Source organism: Gadus chalcogrammus, chromosome 20 (assembly GCF_026213295.1).
Source record: "Gadus chalcogrammus isolate NIFS_2021 chromosome 20, NIFS_Gcha_1.0, whole genome shotgun sequence".
Lineage (NCBI taxonomy): Eukaryota > Metazoa > Chordata > Actinopteri > Gadiformes > Gadidae > Gadus > Gadus chalcogrammus.
The window spans coordinates 4,625,117-4,644,442 of record NC_079431.1 but is presented as its reverse complement, the minus strand read 5'-3'; the positions used below and the strand labels follow the sequence as shown (position 1 = coordinate 4,644,442).

The following is a 19,326-nucleotide window of genomic DNA, read 5'->3' as shown; positions in this document are numbered from 1 at the left end:
CCGTAAGTATGTTAACTTAACATGGTGTACCTGACTTTTACAGCAATCATATGTCGCTGCCTGGGAAAGTGATAAGACAAAGCTCCACATCATGCCCGACACCCCAGAGATCATCCTGGGCCAGCAGAACAAGCTCAACAACAGTCGGGTAAAAATAAATAAGTTGATTGTTATTGATTGAATATTATTTATATTTCCATGAGTCAATATAGATGGTAACTCCCCAACGGATTACAATGATGATTATGAAGCATTATTTTAGGTAGAATGGCATACATTTGTTTTTCTTCTGTCCCCAGAAATATTACCGTGCAGCCTATGAGGAAACTCTTAAGAAGGGCTACTATCTGCCAAAGGATGCAATCTCTGTTCTAGCAGCCAGGGCCTCTCGGAACATAATCAGTGATGTAAGTCTTCACATGTATTCAAGAAGGTTCAAACTAACCTTTTACCTCCTTTCAATTTGTACACGTTGCAATGTTTTATCTTGAATTACAATTATAATTCTATTTTATTTGCCACAAATAGCTGCATATCACATACCTGTCTTCTTTTGTCTGAATTGTGTAGTATAAGTACAAGGCCGGCTTCCGCAAGCAGTGCGGACACCACATTGGAGCCCTGAGTGTTCAGGATGATCCGTTGCTTATGATGGCCGCCAATGCAGCCAAGATCTTCAGCGCCAACCTGTACAAGCAGGACTTCCACAAGACCAAGACCAAGTACAAACTGCCCGTAGACATGGTTGCCTTTGGCCTGGCCAAGACAGCCCAAAGCCACATGAAGGAAGTCACCTACAGGACCCGTCTGCACAACTGGACCTGCATGCCTGACAACACTGATGTGGTTCATGCAAGGAAGGTGTACGACCTCCATAGTGATGTGAGTGCTACACGCCATAATTGCCTGCACTCTTATACTCCAGTTTTGTGCCGTGATCTTTTGATATGACAAAAGGGTCCTTGTCTTGCAGGCTGTGTACAGGGCTGATATGGAGTGGATCAGAGGGTGTGGTTGGTCACCACAGGACTCAGTGGATGTGGTCAAGGCCAGGAATGCCCAGAAAATCTTGAACGAAAACCTCTACCGCCAGGCCCCGAGCACTGTCAAGTTCACCAGTGTAGTTGACCTCCCTGCGATTGTCCTGTCCAAGCAGAATGCTGAAAACATTAGCGAGGTGAGTTCCCTGTATATTTGGCTGCTTTTATCCTGCCTCACAGGATTACATTTTCGGTTATTTTTCTGGTCAACTTAAACTTAAAATTAAATTAAATAATTACTACTACTAGCCGACACTGATGTCCCTTTTATTCAATCAAATACTGAATTCATGTTCTGTGTTTGCCTTTGACAGATGAAGTACACAGCAGCCTGGAATAAAGACAAGCTAACTTTCCACCTGAAACCGGACATCCCCTCCGTTCAGCTCGCCAAGGCCAACGCAATCAACATCAGCAACGTACGTTTTGCACATTAAAAACTTTATATTGAGATAGTCACAATCTCATGTACATCTTTTCACTCTAGGATCAATTAAAAATCCTTACAAGTCATGTTTTCCACAAGTCTACACGAAATGTCAGACAAAGTGGTACTTTTACAGAATATTGCTGCACTGTTTTATTCTAATTTCTTTGGTTGATCTTGCAGAAACTGTACACCAAAGCATGGGACAACCAGAAGGCCAAGGCCTACCACATTAAGGAGGACGCCATCGCTGTCCTGAAGGCCCGAGCCTCCAGAGATATCATAAGTGACGTAAGAGGGCTCAGTTATGCATTCTATTAAATATCGATACTTCGTACGACTGAGACAATGACTACATTTCTACTGTCTTCTACAATATCCAATAGTACAAATACAAGACAGGATACCGCAAGCAGGTGGGTCACCATATCGGTGCCCTGAGTGTCCGGGATGACCCTCTGATCATGCTGGCTCTGAACTCAGCCAGGATCGCCAGTGATGCCCTGTACAAGAAGGACTTCAACCAGTCCAAGACCAAGTTCCACCTGCCAGTGGACATGCTGACAATTGAGCTGGCCAAGAAATGCCAGATCCAAGTCAATGACTTCAACTACAGGACACGCCTGCACAACTGGACCTGCCTGCCGGACTCCACCGATGTAGTCCAGGCCAGGAAGGCATACGACCTCCAGAGTGATGTAAGAGGACCACAATATCTGAACATATATATTGACAGAAAGTATACCTTTCATTGGTATTAATTAGAGCTGTCAGTTAAACGCGTTATTAACGGCATTAACGCAAACCAATTTTAACGGCGTTAAATGTTTTATCGCGCGATTAACGCAATTATTATATTAAAAAAAAAAAAAACTTTTTTTTTCTTTTTTTCCTTTGGCTCAAAACAAAGAAGCAGTAGCCTGACTGCTATGTTCAAATTACATTTGTTCAAAGCAGTCGTTTAATTGCACTATAGGCTCTTTTTTTGTGTCGTCCTGTTTTGATCAGTATATGCCAATGTTGTTATCAATAAAAAATAATTTGCACAAGGCAAGCCGATGCACTTCACCATGTTGATAAGAGATTTAAAATGAGAAGAATTATGGGACAAAAAAATCAAGGGATATTTAGCATAGAAAAATAATTTGTGATTAATTGCGATTAATCGTGAGTTAACTATGACATGAATGCGATTAATCACGATTAAATATTTTAATCGCTTGACAGCTCTAGTATTAATATCTGTTGCTTTTTGGTAATCTCTCCTCAGGCAGTGTACAGGGCTGATATGGAGTGGATCAGAGGATGTGGATGGGTGCCACATGAGTGTGTTGATGTGGTCAAGGTGAAGCACGCACAGAAGATCCTGGCCGACGTAAGTACCACCGTTCAAAACATTGCGCATAATATAGTTGTAATATAGTATTCATTAATATGATACATGTTGATGTTTACAATACAATATTAGCATGAAAATCATTCACTTGTCAACTTGTTATTACCAACAAAGAAATGATGGCAATCTGTTAACACATCTTGACTCGTTTGGTTCCTTCCATTGCTTCCCATAGAGAGGATACCGTGTTAAGTTGGACACGCAGAAGTTCACTGCCCCTGTTGACAGAATGGACTTTGTCTGTGCCAAGAATGCTGCTGAAGTGCTTAATGACGTAAGAGGCAGACACACTGATTTTCTCCATACCAAGTACAGCTCTCCTCCTATACCTCGTCAGTATTGTTACAGTCCAGCTTGATGAAATTAGTTTTGAACTAAATTTGTGTTTAATTTTTCACAGGCTAAGTACCGTGAGGCTTGGCACAAAGACAAGTCTAAGTTCTCACTGGTGGACACTCCAGGTCTCGCTACATCCAGAGAGGTGGCCAAGATCATGCACCCGGTATGGCCTTTTTAAATGGATCAACTGTCAGGAGTCCATTTCAAATGTTTCCCCATTTGTAATGTAAAATAAGGTGTTATCACTATGTCTTACAGAAACTGTACACTAAAGATTGGGATAAAGTCAAAGCCACTGGCTACTTCATGCCAGGAGATGCAGTGCCCATCAAGCAATGCACTCAAACCACCAAAGTGCAAAGTAGTGTAAGTACATCACTCATTTAAATCACTCATGTGATTTAGTATAAACCTGTGCAGCCATATCAATGATATTGTTTGGTTGAACTTCTCAAACAGCACAAGTACTTGGAGGGCTACCGCAAGCAGGTGGGCCACCACATCGGAGCACTCAGTGTGTTTGACGACCCTCTGATCATGCTGGCTATGAACTCAGCCAAGATCGCCAGTGAGGCCCTGTACAAAAAGGATTTCAACAAGTCTAAGACCAAGTTCCACCTGCCAGTGGACATGCTGACAATTGAGCTGGCCAAGAAATGCCAGATCCAAGTCAATGACTTCAACTACAGGACACGCCTGCACAACTGGACCTGCTTGCCGGACTCTACCGATGTCGTCAATGCCAGGAAGGCCTATGACCTCCAGAGTGACGTGAGCATTTCATCATATTGTTGAGCACAGCAAAAGCTTAAAACCCAGAGTCGTGCCGTGATATTGCTCAGGGCATTTAGAAAACCTCTCACGTCCTGTTCATCCTTTGTTTTCCTTTTTCTTTTTAGTTTGTCTACAAGGCAGACCTTGAATGGATTCGTGGCTGTGGATGGGTTCCGGCAGAATCTGTTCATCACGTCAAAGTCAGGAAGGCCCAGGAGATTCTAAACGAGGTGCGCTTACCACATGGCATTAAGTCTTCAGGGCTTATGACCTGTTTAATTTATTTTGTGTCAACTCAATGTGTCTTACTGTTCGCTCATCTGGCTCATAATGCAGAGGCTCTACAAGAAGGGTGCCATAGAAAACTTCAGCAAGTACACCCACGTAGTCGACCGTCCCGAGCTTATCCTGGCTAGGGTTGCAGCTGCCAACCTCAGCGATGTAAGTAATCGGATTTGCAATCCAATCCCTAGCAGTGATTCTTTACAAACATGCCTAGAACACTGCTGTTTATCTTATCATTGTTTTGTTCATTGTCTTACAATTGTCTTATTATTTCCTAACTCCCATAACAGCTCAAGTACAAAGAGACCTTCAATAATGAGAAGGGACACTACATTGGTTCAGAGGACACGCCTCAGTTGGCCCACAGCAGGGAGTGTGCCAAGAACATCAGTGAGGTAACTACAGTGCTCATTCATTCATCCACCCCCTTTTGCTCATTCTTTGCAAATGAATTGGTTTCCAAACATAATCCATCTTGAAACACCGATTTGGGATTTTTGGGTTCTAATATTTACTTTCCTGTTTCAGAAATCTTACAAACAAGGTTGGGATGAAAGCAAGGCCACTGGCTATCAGCTGAACCAGGACTACATACCTCTGCTGTCTGGCAAGAAGGGCAGGGAGATCATCAGCGATGTAAGTCGCATCCCACTGGGTTCAATGGCATGTAGAGCTTTACGTTATACATTACATCGTTTTCCTTTAACGTAATACCTTGACCCAAACAGGCAAAGTACCATGAGTCCCATGAGAAGGCCAAGGGCCACTACATGGCCAACACCCTGGTGGACTTCCCCGAGGTTGTGCGCTGCGGAGAACAGGAGAAGGCGAAGGCTCTGGTGAGCATCCTATCAACGGATCACAATCACTATCACCCTACACAAAATCTACAATTCATTCTAAAGAATGCGGAAAAATAGCATCCATTGTAACATGTGTCTGTGTCTTTTTCTTTTCAGAGGGTCTACCAGAAGGAATACCACGAATCCAAGACCAACAACCACATCCCATCGGACATCATTGCCAACCAGGTGGCCAAGAGGTGCCAGGACATGCTGAGCGATGTCATCTACCGCACCCACTTGCACCAATGGACCTGCCCCCCTGACCAGTTGGACACCGTCCGTGCCCGCAAGGGCAACGAGATCCTCAGTGATGTGCGTGCACTCTGACCAGCACTACTAGTAGCTGTTATATCTCTGGATGACCATGGATATGTGACTATGTCAAGCTTTACTTTATGCCTGTAACACACCAGTATATTGGTCTTTTAATGAATATTGAAATGCCATAGAAGGGATAAATGAGGGAATTTAAGTAAGAAATCTCCATAAAAAATGGTAGGTTATCAGCAGAGACTTTCTGGTCCTATATGGTCTTGATCTTGATGATTTTAATGATCTTGGTGTTGCTATTTTAAAACAGGTCTTCTACAAGGAGGATTTGACCTGGATGAAGGGCATGGGTTGCTATGTGTGGGATACACCTGAGATTGTCCGTGCCAAGAAGTCCTACGAGCTGCAGAGTGAAGTAAGTAGTATGATCAATAAACGATTAATCGTCATCAGAGATCGCATTGGTACACCACCTTGAAAGACATTGTTAAACGTGTGTTGTCATACATTTGATGTTTCCCCTTGTCTTGTTTGTATTTTTACAGCTGAAATACAAAGAAGCAGGCAAGAAGGAATTCAACAACTACTCCATTGTGACGGACACCCCAGTCTATGTCACTGCTATCCTGGGTAGCACCTGGGCCAGTGAGGTGAGAGGCTTCAGTTATACAATACTTAAGCGACCTGCAGGATGTGTCAATCGGAAAAATAATGCGATCCAGCAAGCTGTGAGTTGATTATTATACATATTTTCTTCCCGCAGCTTAACTACAGAGAGGCGTACCATAAGGAGAAGCACCTGTACACCACCATCCTGGACACTCATGACTACGCCAGATGTCATGACTTCAAACACTTCTTCAGTAACGTAAGCTTCAGCGTACATGCACAAGCCTTGTCTAGAACCCTTCCCCAATTTCTCATGAGCACCATTTGTAACACGGGCAATCTTAATTGTTTCAACAGAAAATCTACACAGCTGCCTGGGACAAGATCAAGGCCAAGGGCTACAAAATTCCCCATGACTCCCATGCCATGATGCACGCCAAGCAACAGAAGGTCATCCTGAGTGGTGTAAGTCAAGCCATTCACGTCCTTCCTTTGACGTTATAGTGCTTTCAATTTCATTCAAAGGTTTTTCATATCAAGGGTTATCTTTGAATTTCCCCTTTTCCATTCGACCTTTAACCGTAAAATAGGGCCAAGTACTATAAACCTAATTTCAAACCAATCTATGTTTTCTCCAACTGTTCAGGTGAAGTACAAGGAGGACTATGAGAAGTTCAAATCCCTCTACAGCCTGCCCAAGTGTCTGCAGGACGATCCCGCCACTGCTCGCTGCATCAAGGCCGGGAAACTCAACCTCGACGTAGGTGGTCGTTTTCTATAGTTAGGCAGAGTTTACCCATTGACCTGACCCTGCCAAAACACTATTGTATTTTACATACTTCTTCTCATCTTATTCCAAATGACTCATTTATTATTCCCGCCCCCCGGAACAAACTCCACTTATAGCGCCTGTACAAAGAAGACTATGAGAAGACCAAGGCCAAGAATCACATCCCAGCTGACATGCTGGACATCGTGTCTGGTCGTGAGGTCCAGAAAAACGTCAGCGAGATCAACTACCGCAAGCGCCTGCACCAGTGGGTCTGCCTGCCCGACATGCAGGTGTTCGTGCAGGCCCGCAAGGTCAACGATCAGCTCAGCGACGTGAGTAACCATCTCCAAGGGCCTAGTGTACCTAGTGTACCACTTCTTCTGATTACACCGAAATGGTCACGAGTGCTCAAATAAGGATGTTATTTAAAATCTGCCTATTTAAATCAATATATTCCATTGGAAAATCGTTAGTGAATGTTTCATTAATCTGCAACCAAAGTCCTGACCTTTCTTTTGATCATTGTATATGCCCTTCTCAGATCTTCTACAAGGATGACCTTAATTACCTCAGGGGCATTGGATGCTATGCCTGGGACACTCCGGAGATCCTCCGTGTCAAGACTGCCGGTGATCAGCAGAGCGAGGTTGGACACCAGCTCTCTACATCCAGCAATCGATAAGTGCAGTACAGTACAGTTAGAGTGGGTCACTAACAGCAGTGTGCTTGTGGTTTTCTTTCAGAACAAGTACAAAGCCAAGGCCGTGGAGGCATACAAAGACTATACCGTTGTCCTGGACACTCCAACCTATGAGACCGCCAAGCAGAACGCTGTCAACTTGAGCGATGTGAGTCTTACAATTATGATCATATGTTAAGTCCCCATAATTACGCCCAAAATCATCATCTAACTGTTTGCCATCTCCTTTTTGTCCTTTGTCAATTTTAATTTCCAGTTGCACTACCGCCTTGACTACAATGCCAACGTTAAGGGCACCAACACCGCACCTGCTGTCACCATGGACACGGAAAGGGCCCGCCTGGCCAACTACAACCAGAGTGACGTAAGATAGTAGTCCTTTGAATTAAGACTACCCTAGAAATAACTAATTTCTAAACGCTTGGTATTATATATTCTTGGGAGTGCTTCACTATATCTATGTTTCTTTGTCTCGGTACAGAATTTGTACAAGGAAGCCAACAAAAACTCAATGGCTACTGGATACCTGATGACCAATGACACTCCCGTCGTCAAGCAAGTCAAGAACAACAGCTTGGTCGCCAGCAGTGTATGTCTCTCAAGCTTTCTCTTCATTCTGTAAGTCTTAGATTTAAATGTATTTTCTTAGGGGCATAGTGACTGGATCTTTGCTTTTTCTGTAGGTCAAGTACAAGGCAGCCTACGAGATGATGAAGGCAACAGGCTACACCCTTCACCCAGAGGGTGTCACCTTTGTCAACACCAGGAAGGTCAACAAGGTCATCAACCCGGTATGATCAAAACAACAACAACTACACTACTGTGTACACAAATTACACTTCATTGTCTTTAGTCGTAAATTGTGCTGGATAATGTCACGTCCATCCAATCCTCACCCTCCTCTTCCCTCGGTCAGCGTCTATATCGCGAGCAATACGAGAAGGATAAGGACAAGATCCACTCTACCCTTGATACCCCGGACATCAGACAAGTGAAGATGAACCAGGAGCACCTCAGTGAGGTAATTCAGTGCCAGTATTCATACTTCTAGTGAATGCCAAATCGTGAGATGTGAAACATGAAATCATAATTTTGTTTAACCGTACAACAAAACAAGTATGCATAACTTGTTTTTTTTTGGACCAATCCTAGCTGTGCTACAGAGAGAAGTACAACAACACCAAGGGCCAGCTGATCAACATGCCCATGACGCCCCAGCTCATGCATTGCCAACACGTCAACCAGATCACCAGCGACGTACGTACTGTACCGTACTGTACCGTCGAACATCTGAGATAATCGGGCAGAGGGCGTGATTCGTTGTCATCAAATGCTGCTGATTTTAACAACCTGCTTCTCCCCTGGTCTTCAGCTGCGCTATAAAGAGGATCTGTTGTGGCTCAGAGGCGTGGGGTGCTTCATGTATGACACGCCAGAGATGGTCAACGTCCGCAACATCACCAAGTTCAGGGTAGGGATCATTTTTCTAAGCGTTCCTTCCCCTCGGGTTGTTAGGAACCTCAGTTTATATTTTTGTTTCCTGTTTTGTTCTTCTTCGTCATTGTACCCTGGGTGTCTTTGCAGAACAACTATCAAGTGGAGGCCAAGAAGAACCACAGCAAGTTCTCCGTGGTGCTGGACACACCTGAGTACCAACGTGTGACTGAACTCAAGAGCCACATGAGTATGGTGAGTCCAACAAGCAATACGAGTCTGCCAACTATACATGTGTATCTGTAAGGTCAACATCTATGTCACTAGTCTGAAAAAAGTACGAAAAAAACGAAACCTAGACTAGTATCTGCATGTTTGCTGATCCTCTGTCCATCTCCAGATGATCTACAAAGCCCAAAGCAAGGCCGACATGGCCAGGGTCAGCAACACTCTGGACTCAGTGGACATCCAGAGATCCAAGTGGGCCCAGCAGCTGTCCAACAAGGCAAGTCTCCATACACTTTCACCTCTATCCCTTTACTATCCCTTCCATGGCGAAATGTTATGTTGCACATGTGGCTACACATGGTGGAATGTGTAATCATGTTGCTTTCCTTTCCATATTCAGTTCCTGTACACAGATCTGGCCTCCAAGGAGAGAGCCCACTTCAGCCAGGAGGTTGAAACCCCAGCAATGGGCCACGCTAGGACTATGAAAGTGACCAACAGCTATGTAAGTATTCATTTTCTAAGTCATTTTATTATGCAATTTCTTCCGACCTTGGTTATCTCAGTCGGATCACTTTCTATAGTATAGTTGTATTACAGAAGTAGAGGTGTCTTGTGGATCCAAGTAAACTTGAAATGAATTGTATTTCATGCAAGAGACAAATTTTTTCTTCCTCTCCTGCTAGAACAAATACAAAGAGCAGTATGAGAAGATGAAGCACAGGTACACATCCATCGCTGATACACCCATCCTGATCCGTGCCAAGAAGGCCTATCTGCAGTCCAGTGACGTGAGTATGCCTTCTGGTTATTCGTCACCCTTATCAATTATATTGATAGCATTTTGCATTATATTTTGCTTCAGGTTCTTCTTCTAATCAAACCTTGTTTTCATAGTTCACACCATGACAGTGGTTGACATATGTGCTGTGCATTATTGTACGGCGTGTGGCATAACTGAAACTCGTTGTCATGGTTTCCACAGCTGAGATACAAGGAGACCTTTGAGCGGAGCAAGGGCCACTACCACACCGTCAAGGATGCACTGGACATCCTCTGCCACCGGAGGGTCACCGACGACATCAGCGAGGTGAGTATTTCAGCGAGTCCCCACAGGCAATTTTTTTCCTCAAAGATGTTATTGAAATTCGCTCCTGCTCCCTTGCTCTCTCTCACTGCATCGGTCAATCTTGTAGGTGAAATACAGGGAGAAGTACATCAACTCCCTGGGAACATGGAAATCCATCCCTGACCGCCCAGAGTTCTTCTTCAACAGGATCGTGGGCGAAAACGTCAGCTCCGTGAGTACAGCCAGCATGTCGCCACTAGCATCACACCCCTATTACATAAAAACTCACATGGAAACGCAGTGTTGTCCACGCAAGGTTCAAGATTCAGATTCACAGGATACTTTCCCATCTCGCTTACAGGTCAAGTACAAGGAGGACCTTGAATGGATGAAGGGTATTGGATGCTTCGTGTGGGACACGCCTGAGATGGTGCAGGCGGATATCAACAAGACGCTATACAGCGGGGTGAGTGATCTAAGGAATAATAAGGACATCCTAATTGGCCAGTGATTCGCCGCTATCATGTATTGTTACGTGACGCTAATTTGGGTTGTCCTTTCTTTTTCGATAATAACAGAGACTTTACAAAGCCTCCTTCGAGAAGAACAGATACAACTTCAAGTACACCTGCGACACGCCGTTCTTCCACGCCGCCAAGAACGCCTCCGAACTCATCAATGAGGTACACCCGTTTGTCCGACCGACCCAAAGATCCCAAACAAGCATTTATTTATTCAAATGCCTCAATTGGATTTATTTGTCCAATTGAAAAGAATAATAATAATAATTCATGACAAAGCTTCTTTTATTGTATCTCTATGCATTCAGTTGGATTCTAAATTTGAAGGTAAAATCAATTGAAGGAATTCTAATTTACTAGCTTCCTCGTTGGCCTAGCGTTTCTGTACGGCCATGTATTTCTGTCCACTTAATAACCTAACGTCTTCCTCCCGAAAACAGCCTCATAGCTGAGTTCTCACCGCACAGAAGCGCTCCTTTTCTGGGTTTGTTTTGTTCGTTTTTTATAACTTCCTCCTTTTGACCGTTCTGAGCAGAGGTCATATAGATCGTCTTATGAGAAGAACAAGGATAAGTTCACCATTACCACAGACGATCCTAGATACCAGCTGGCCAGGGAGAACAACAAGATGAGCCAGGTAACCCACCTGGCGGAGGGCTCTGCCGCCTCCAGCTCCCCGGGCCCTTGCCGACCCGCTGCATGAGGTCAACAGCAACCTGCCGAAGGTTGACGTCGCATGGCTATGACCTCACTTCCTCTATCTGACTCTCCATCTGACTCTCGCCTATCCCTCACCTTCTAATTCCTGTTGCAGGGCTCCCGAACAAATGCCCACTCAAGTCGCAAGAACTGGAGAAATGCCTTGAGTGCGCTTGAATCTGTGCCTCCAGTCCTGACGCGGTCGTTTGTCGTGCCCTGTATACCTTCTTCAATTCTGCCGGACTGATTATGGCGTTTCTCACTGAGGGCACAGATTCAGTGGGGAAAATAAAACAACAGCTAGGACCTCAGAGATTAATCTCTAGTCTACCCTGGTGTCCGACCTGCTGTTTGCATGTTTCCTCAACTATGGCATGCTATGTGTATGTGTACGTACGTTGGGCTGTCTGTGTGTGTGTCTGTGTGTGTGTGTGTGTGTGTGTGTGTGAACATATGGACAGGCAAAATATAAATCCCGAGCCAAGGAACTGCTAAAGAGCGGCTGCAATGAGCTGCACCGCCCAGACATCCTCACAGCCCTTTACCAGTCCGTTCTGGGCAGTAAGGTAAACCACTTCAGAGCAGTAATAGCCAGGCCTCATCTCAGGGCCCTGTCCACAAACCTCATATTTAACAGCCTATTGAACTTGGGCTGTCAAGGAATGAGAAAAGACAGTTCCATGTTATTTTCTCTGGACTGGGCCCCGGGGTGTCCAGCCTTACTCTAGGATGTGTAGCCATACTCCATCCATTTCCTCCCATCCTACCATCTCTTCCCCTCCATTCATGCCAATCTAAATCATCAGTAACCTCCCACTTCAGGACCACGCTCTAATCTTGGCCTTAAAACCCCCATCCTACCCTCTCTTTGTAATTGGTCACCAACCCGCCAGTTAAAGTTGTAATCTCTACCATTAGATCTATCGCATAGCTTCAAATGATCTGGAAATATCTATGCCGATCAATAATATTTCAATGTCGACGATTTTGCCACGTGGCACTGCGTTGGAGGTCCGTTAATGGGAATGGGTGAAACGGCATAGTCCGACGCATTTCTATTTGAATTATCTATATGCCTTCTGACTTATTAGCAGTGTAGTGCAACAAACTGAGTCTAGTCAAATGACTTGCACTGCGTAATAAACTATCCTCACCTGACTTTCATCAGGCTCCCAGGTTGAACTACAGAATATCTTCTGCAGTGTGGAGTAGCATATAGACAGACAAAACCCCCATGGTGACCAACATCTAAGTGGAAACTACTGCTGTTTTTTTATCCAAACACTGGTAACGTGTCACAGTGTAAGTCTTTCAAACGCTCAACCTAACAAACCAAATGTCATCCATGCATGTATTTTGATTGTGCATGTAGCCCTCTCAAGCATGCATCCATTCACCTATTTACACACATCCTCATTCGCATTACACTCATGTACCAAACGATCCACTCATTATGTCTCCTTTCCACAAACATTTGTATCCATTCATCATATGTAGTGTTACGATGTAAGAACTTTACGACATCCACATAAGACAAATTGAAAATGTATTTAATATAATTGAATGTCTTCACAAGAATACTATAATTGGCCTTAATAATAAAGTTTGACCCAGCGGTGTGTGTTTCTAACTTCTGCTTGTTTGAATCGGCGTCCTCCCACAGTGGAAATACAGGGAGCAGTATGAGCGTGTCAAGTCCAAGTTCACCTCCATCCTGGAGACCCCTGAGTACGAGTCCCACCAGCGCAGCAAGAAAATCGGTGATGTAAGTCTTCTCTTTTGCTTTTCAATAAAGTTTTAGGTCTGTTTTTGCTTTCTTTCTTCTCATTTTACCTCTCCAAGTCTAGTCGTAGGTTCACGATGTTGTTTCATGTTAATCCCGATCCATCTGAGACGACTGTATCTTCTGATATCCACCCCCACCAGATCGTCTACAGGATGGAGTACAACAAGAACAAGGCCAAGGGATACAGCCTGCCGTACGACACACCGCACCAGAACCACATGAAGAAGGTCCAGGCGCTCACCAGCAACGTACGTCCTGCCTTCATCTGCCTAACCCAGATCTCCATTCTTTGTGGTGTTTGTTCAACCCTGGAGGTTTCCGGTTGTGTGTGTCCATGTAATAATGTGATATCTATTCCTTCTGTGTGTGTGTGTGTGTTTAGCTGAAGTACAGAGAGGTGTATGAGAAGGCCAAGTCGCAGATCAACATGGACCCAGATGCTTTCGAGATCCGCGCCGCCAAGGAGGCATACAAAAACACCACCAACGTGAGGCTCCTCCCCATTTGTATGACGAAGGATCTAATCATTGCTCAAATAGCATCCTGCTTCAGTCGCTGACCATTTTGAGTGTAAATTTGCCAACTTTAGCTGGACTACAAGAAGAAGTACGAGGCCACTAAGAACAAGTGGATCTGGACCGTCGACAGGCCTGACTTCATCAGCCACTCCAGGAACACCCTCCAGCAGAGTGACGTGAGTCAGCTCTCTTGGTACCTCCAAAACAAGACAATATAACACAAGCAGGTCTGAGATTCACCATATACCTTTCCTCCCCCTAGGTTGAGTACAAGTACGACAAAGAGATGATGAAGGGATGTGTGATACCAATCGTGGATGACAAGATCACTCTTTTGGCCAAGAAGGGCTGCGAGATGGCCAGTGACGTAAGTTACGCTTCCAGGTTTCTCCCGTAACGCCTTTGAATATTTCAGGACACCTATCCTTTCCATTGGAAAACCAGGGGGATAATGTTAAATCCCTGCGCTACTCTGCGGAGCTATAATATCTACAGCTCTATCTATAATGTCAGAAATATCCTTTAAATGCATATATATGTTATTTGTGTTTCTAGTGGCTCAGCATTCTCTTGTTCCCCCTCCCCTCTTCAGATAAAGTATAAGGAGAAGTATGAAAAGGCGAAGGGACACTATAACCCTGTTGCAGACAGTCCACAGATCCTACATGCCAAGGCTGTGCGCACTCTTGCATCTGAGGTAAGAAACGGACAAAATTATTGTCTCATTAAGACATCGAATTAACCCTTAAAACCCCTTAAAAACAACGTCGGTTATTTTCTTTGCTTTGTTTGTGTGCTATTTCTCTGTTCCGCTCTGTCTCTCTTAATCGTTCCTATCTCTCCCTCCCTCTCCCTCTCTCGCTCACACACATACACACTCCTCTTTCCCCCTTTCCATAAGCGACTCGGTAGTGTGCATATATGGTACATTTATTAGACCTGTCTATTCGCTGTGCCATCATGCAACTCTGAGCAGATGCTTTTTCCCCACCTCAGAGCAAATATAAGGAGGCCAGTAAGAAGGAGATGCAGACCGGCTCATTCACCACCCTGCCCGAGACCAGAGACACGGTCCACAGCAAGGAGGTTAACAAGCTTATCAGCGGGGTGAGCAAACCAAACTCAACTAAAATGAAACAACAGTTTTACCTCCTTGGATAACCTCACCCGCCCTGGGCAGATTGTTTTTTTGAAACTCTCCCCACTTTCGCTTTCTCTGGATCGCAGAAATTATACAAGTCGAAGTTTGAGAAGGAGAAGGGCCAGTCCAAGTACAACCGGATGATTGTTCCACCTGATGTTCAGCACGCCATGGACGTGGCCAAGAGCCAGAGCAGTGTAAGTCCCCATCTGCGTCCTTGAAAAGTTGGCAGCGCACAAACCAATGTGTGAAACACTATGGCTTTGATTTTATATTGAGGGTAACCATTTCGTTATTCACGGGGAGTCCTTGAGAAAACACAAAATGCACAATAATAGACAACAACACAAACAACATGGATACAGGTATCACGCCAGTGGTCTCTCACGCACCCCGACGTGTCATTGCCTCACGCTGCAGTCTGTTCCTCCTTTTCCAAACCCCTTAAGTATGCCTACAAGCGTGACGCCAAAGACAACCTTCACTACACCACCACGGCGGACCGCCCCGACATCAGGAAGGCCACCCAGGCTGCCAAGCTCATCAGTGATGTGAGCACACACACACACACACACACACACACACACACACACACACACACACACACACACACACACACACACACACACACACACACACACACACACACACACACACACACACACACACACACACACACGTTGAACTCTTTCATAAGCGTTCGTAGGGACAATTTAAAGCTGCTGTAGCAAAGATTTGGTAGTTGGACAGCAAATAGAAAATAAATGTAATCTCCTCCTTCTCTGCTCCCACCCCTTAGTTTAGTCCACCGTTGAGTCATTTAGCATTTCATGCACGTGTGTTTTTCAGGCAAAATTAGATGTCAGCAGACAGATGTCCTGACTGGTCAGAAATTAGCTGGGAGCTGTCTAAAATCATAATTGGCTCATAAGGGGGCCACTCGAAACAGATGTTCTCACAACACAAGTATGGCAAAGCCATTTCTAACAAAGCACGCTCAAATAATCGCTCTTAAATGTTAACCTGCTCAATTCCACCAACGTCGGTACGCGGCTTCCTTCATTGATGCATGGTCTTATCTAATACAGGTGGGCTACCGTGAGAAGGCTCGCGCGGAGGCCAGCCGTGGGGGGTCTCTGACCTACCGCCCAGACATCGCTCTGGCCACCGAGGTCTCCAAGCTGACCAGCCTGGTAAACCCCCCCCACCCAAACCTCCCGTACCTCTTCCAGACCCCCCCCCCCCCCCCTCCTTGATCTACTGTTTCTCCCTAGTGTTTCCGTGGTCGTATCGCTACACTGCTGAAGATGTGTACTTTCATGTGAGATCTCTTTGCACCCCCCCCAGCTCAGCAGAGAAACTTGCCCTGGCTCCAGCCTCTTGGGGGGACCCCTCTAGCAGTGGTTGTCTGTTCTGAATCCCTTCCTCAGTTCTGTGCACGTCGCAGTAGTAAACAATGCTAGTATAATCATGCTAGCCGCTTCGCTAGATAGTGCTTCACCATTTCCATTACCATCCACTAGGGCTGGGTATCGCCCGGTACCTCACAAATTAAATTAAATTCGATTCTTTAGGTCTTCATTCGATTCGATATCGATTCGATTCAATTCGATATTGATCCAATTGCTTCGATATCGATTTAATAATACACGCAGATGACAAAAATAACTAAATATTATTTAGAATTAACCATTTCAAAATGAATGAACCATTTTATTGTGCTTTAACTAGCAAAAAGGGAATACACGACCATTGTATAGTATTGTTCCTGAGCTAAACTTGCAGCATAGCGGCATGTACATTTACGCATACTCGCTTTTAGATTACAAGACTGAGTATGCTTTTTCTTTTTTTATGGAAATAATCGATTTCAAAAAAGTTCTGAATCGAAATTGAATCAAGAACAAATAAATCGCAGTGCATTGATGAGTCGATATTTTTACCCAGCCCTACCATCCATGTATGATCATCTCATTGTCTTCTTAATACATGTTGTTAACCCATGGTCTCACATCACCCCCACTGTTAACCACTCCTCGATCTCCTCTACCCGCTCTCTGTTGTCTCTCCTTCTCCTTCTCCTTCTCCTTCTCCTCACCCTCACCCTACCTGACCCTCTCACCCCATCCTGTCCTTGTCTGTGTATATATGTGCTATTTCTATGCGTGTTGATCTCATTCCTCCATCTTCACTGCGCTTTGTAGGTTGATGCCAAGTCCGCACTGCATGGAGCCGCCTCCTATGACACTCTCCAGATGCGCCACTCTAAGAAAATGAGTGCTCTGACTAGTAATGTAAGGAAGGAGGGCCTCTCCAGTCTCCCCTTTCTGGGGATGGCAGGAGGCTGCACTCAATGTCTATTCGCCGATATGTTTCTTTGTTGTTGTTGTTGACTGACTGATTGGCTAATTTGAGGAAAAAGACAATAGGCTCATGAGTTAGCTAGAGGTCGGTCTATCTGTATTTCTTTATACTTTTATTTGTACATGCAAACGTATATATTTCTATATGGGCCCAAATAGAGTCAATCAGTCAGTATTTGTATCTGTTTTTGATTGATATCACTTGAATGCTGTTTTCTGTTGTCTACACAGATTGTTGTGATGTGAATAAGGTGTTGCATCCCTCTCCTCCACCCCTTTGTTGCGTTTCCAGCAGTCGACTACAGTTCTCACCACTAGGGGGCACAGTGACCCTTTCACACAAACGGGATAATGATGCAGTCGCCCCGAAGTTTTCACATAAACTTGAGACATAGTTGCTGCTGGAAGTGGCCTGGGACACCTGCCTTCTCCTCTCTGTTGTTAATATAAGAGGTCTGCTTCGGCCCACTCACCTTTTGTTTCGAGAAGGACAATTTGCAGACCCGAAGTATTGCAGAGTACATATGGACCTCCTACCCCTACCATATATACACTGCATTACATATGGAGATTGAAGTGTGTGTATTTTTGTGTGTATGTATTTATGTATGTCTTTATGCGTATGCGAGTGTGTGTGTGTGTGTGTGTGTGTGTGTGTGTGTGTGTGTGTGTGTGTGTGTGTGTGTGTGTGTGTGTGTGTGTGTGTGTGTGTGTGTGTGTGTGTGTGTGTGTGTGTTTCTGTATGGTGTGTATGTGTGCGTGTGTGAGAGAGTCCAAGTATGTGTGTATATGAACAGACTGTAGAATTCGAATGGTTAATTCCAATTCTACGGTGCAATTCCTTGTTGATCTGTTTTCACGCTCCCGCTACTGCTAGCATGAAACACAAGATGCATGGGGGATTTGTCCTTTTCCCAACGTTCCCTCAGTGGTGGTTCATCCTGTATAACAACGGAAGGAAAACAGGGATTCATTCTGAGCTATTCGCCATTCCCTTGTTTTACAGTAGGCCAACCGCCTGAATGCATTCCATTTGAAATGGCATCGCTGTTATTGTGTTCTTCTATATATAAATATACATGGACTACGGCTCACCTTGACCTGTGCATGCCCCGCCCCCTTCTCCAGGTGAAGTACCACGAGAAGTTTGATAAGGAGATGAAGGGAAAGAAGCCAAAGTATGACCTGAAGGACAGTAAGATATACCAGACCTTGAAGGATGCCACCAACCTGGCTAGTGAGGTACGGAAAGGGGGTGTTTAAGGTGTCCGATGCCTTCATTTCAAGGGTCTTATGATTATTATGATGTTTATTGTTATCATTATATGGTTGTTGTTATATAATTATTTTCATTATTGTTGTTATTAGTATTATGGGTGTTATTGTTATGATTATTACGATTATCGTTATGATTATGATTATTGTAATATTGCTACGGCGATGATTATTATCGTTATTAACATTATTATCATTTGTACTTCAATTATGATGATAATTAATATTTTTCGAGTGAAGTCATAGTGAGTCAGAGTAGTCAGAGTGTGGGATGAGGTGTCAGCATCTCCATACCCAACCGTCCATCGCTCCGCCCCTCCAGGTGAAGTACAAGGGGGACCTGAAGAAGCTCCACAAGCCTGTGACGGACATGGCCGAGTCGCTGTCCATGCAGCACAACCTGAGCACCAGCAAGCTGTCCAGTGACGTAAGGCGTCATTAACACATCTTACCACCTCCCGCTAATACCCCGATTACCCAACTACCCCGCCCCCCCTTCTTGCAACCCAGAGGTCACGGGAGTCGTTCTGGTCTCCGTGGTCCCAATGGTACCATGTGACCTGAGTGTCTCCTCAATCCTTAATATCCAATCCAAAATCCTCTTCATCGTAACAAGCTGTGACCACCTCATCGCGGTCCGTCGCTCCACGCTTCATCGTCCACTTGCTCTCATCCGCACATCCGCCAGTAAGGGACCTTATCTGGTAGTGATCCTTCTCACCCTAGACCCTTCTCATGCTTCCATTTACTCTAACCTTCTACTCCTCCGTATCTTTTTCCCAATCCATAAATGAGTTTTAACCTCTTCCTGTCACCCTAAAAAAAAAAAATCACC

General features: G+C 44.7%; 1 protein-coding gene across 22 annotated transcripts in view; it reads left to right on the top strand.

The window, feature by feature from the left end:
* The window catches only part of neb (nebulin), a 62,896-nt gene that overhangs the window by 28,654 nt on the left and 14,916 nt on the right, over nt 1-19,326 (top strand). For 18 of the 22 annotated variants that reach the window (XM_056580094.1, XM_056580092.1, XM_056580090.1 and 15 more), the window contains 54 exons: nt 44-148; nt 300-407; nt 571-882; nt 974-1,177; nt 1,355-1,459; nt 1,651-1,758; nt 1,854-2,165; nt 2,738-2,842; nt 3,039-3,137; nt 3,264-3,365; nt 3,461-3,568; nt 3,662-3,973; nt 4,102-4,206; nt 4,313-4,417; nt 4,552-4,656; nt 4,790-4,897; nt 4,990-5,100; nt 5,221-5,418; nt 5,687-5,791; nt 5,922-6,026; nt 6,140-6,244; nt 6,343-6,450; nt 6,632-6,745; nt 6,892-7,089; nt 7,299-7,403; nt 7,501-7,605; nt 7,714-7,821; nt 7,939-8,046; nt 8,141-8,248; nt 8,374-8,478; nt 8,610-8,714; nt 8,830-8,928; nt 9,042-9,146; nt 9,292-9,396; nt 9,520-9,624; nt 9,806-9,910; nt 10,105-10,209; nt 10,316-10,420; nt 10,550-10,654; nt 10,767-10,871; nt 11,245-11,346; nt 13,072-13,173; nt 13,335-13,442; nt 13,577-13,681; nt 13,784-13,888; nt 13,975-14,079; nt 14,305-14,409; nt 14,709-14,819; nt 14,940-15,050; nt 15,303-15,404; nt 15,942-16,046; nt 17,058-17,147; nt 18,345-18,458; nt 18,814-18,918. In XM_056580094.1, the coding sequence (XP_056436069.1) occupies nt 44-148; nt 300-407; nt 571-882; nt 974-1,177; nt 1,355-1,459; nt 1,651-1,758; nt 1,854-2,165; nt 2,738-2,842; nt 3,039-3,137; nt 3,264-3,365; nt 3,461-3,568; nt 3,662-3,973; nt 4,102-4,206; nt 4,313-4,417; nt 4,552-4,656; nt 4,790-4,897; nt 4,990-5,100; nt 5,221-5,418; nt 5,687-5,791; nt 5,922-6,026; nt 6,140-6,244; nt 6,343-6,450; nt 6,632-6,745; nt 6,892-7,089; nt 7,299-7,403; nt 7,501-7,605; nt 7,714-7,821; nt 7,939-8,046; nt 8,141-8,248; nt 8,374-8,478; nt 8,610-8,714; nt 8,830-8,928; nt 9,042-9,146; nt 9,292-9,396; nt 9,520-9,624; nt 9,806-9,910; nt 10,105-10,209; nt 10,316-10,420; nt 10,550-10,654; nt 10,767-10,871; nt 11,245-11,346; nt 13,072-13,173; nt 13,335-13,442; nt 13,577-13,681; nt 13,784-13,888; nt 13,975-14,079; nt 14,305-14,409; nt 14,709-14,819; nt 14,940-15,050; nt 15,303-15,404; nt 15,942-16,046; nt 17,058-17,147; nt 18,345-18,458; nt 18,814-18,918 (6,600 nt within the window). The remainder of the gene's footprint in view (nt 1-43; nt 149-299; nt 408-570; nt 883-973; nt 1,178-1,354; nt 1,460-1,650; nt 1,759-1,853; nt 2,166-2,737; nt 2,843-3,038; nt 3,138-3,263; nt 3,366-3,460; nt 3,569-3,661; nt 3,974-4,101; nt 4,207-4,312; nt 4,418-4,551; nt 4,657-4,789; nt 4,898-4,989; nt 5,101-5,220; nt 5,419-5,686; nt 5,792-5,921; nt 6,027-6,139; nt 6,245-6,342; nt 6,451-6,631; nt 6,746-6,891; nt 7,090-7,298; nt 7,404-7,500; nt 7,606-7,713; nt 7,822-7,938; nt 8,047-8,140; nt 8,249-8,373; nt 8,479-8,609; nt 8,715-8,829; nt 8,929-9,041; nt 9,147-9,291; nt 9,397-9,519; nt 9,625-9,805; nt 9,911-10,104; nt 10,210-10,315; nt 10,421-10,549; nt 10,655-10,766; nt 10,872-11,244; nt 11,347-13,071; nt 13,174-13,334; nt 13,443-13,576; nt 13,682-13,783; nt 13,889-13,974; nt 14,080-14,304; nt 14,410-14,708; nt 14,820-14,939; nt 15,051-15,302; nt 15,405-15,941; nt 16,047-17,057; nt 17,148-18,344; nt 18,459-18,813; nt 18,919-19,326) is intronic. The other 4 variants (XM_056580093.1, XM_056580091.1, XM_056580089.1 and 1 more) reach the window with 1 other exon arrangement.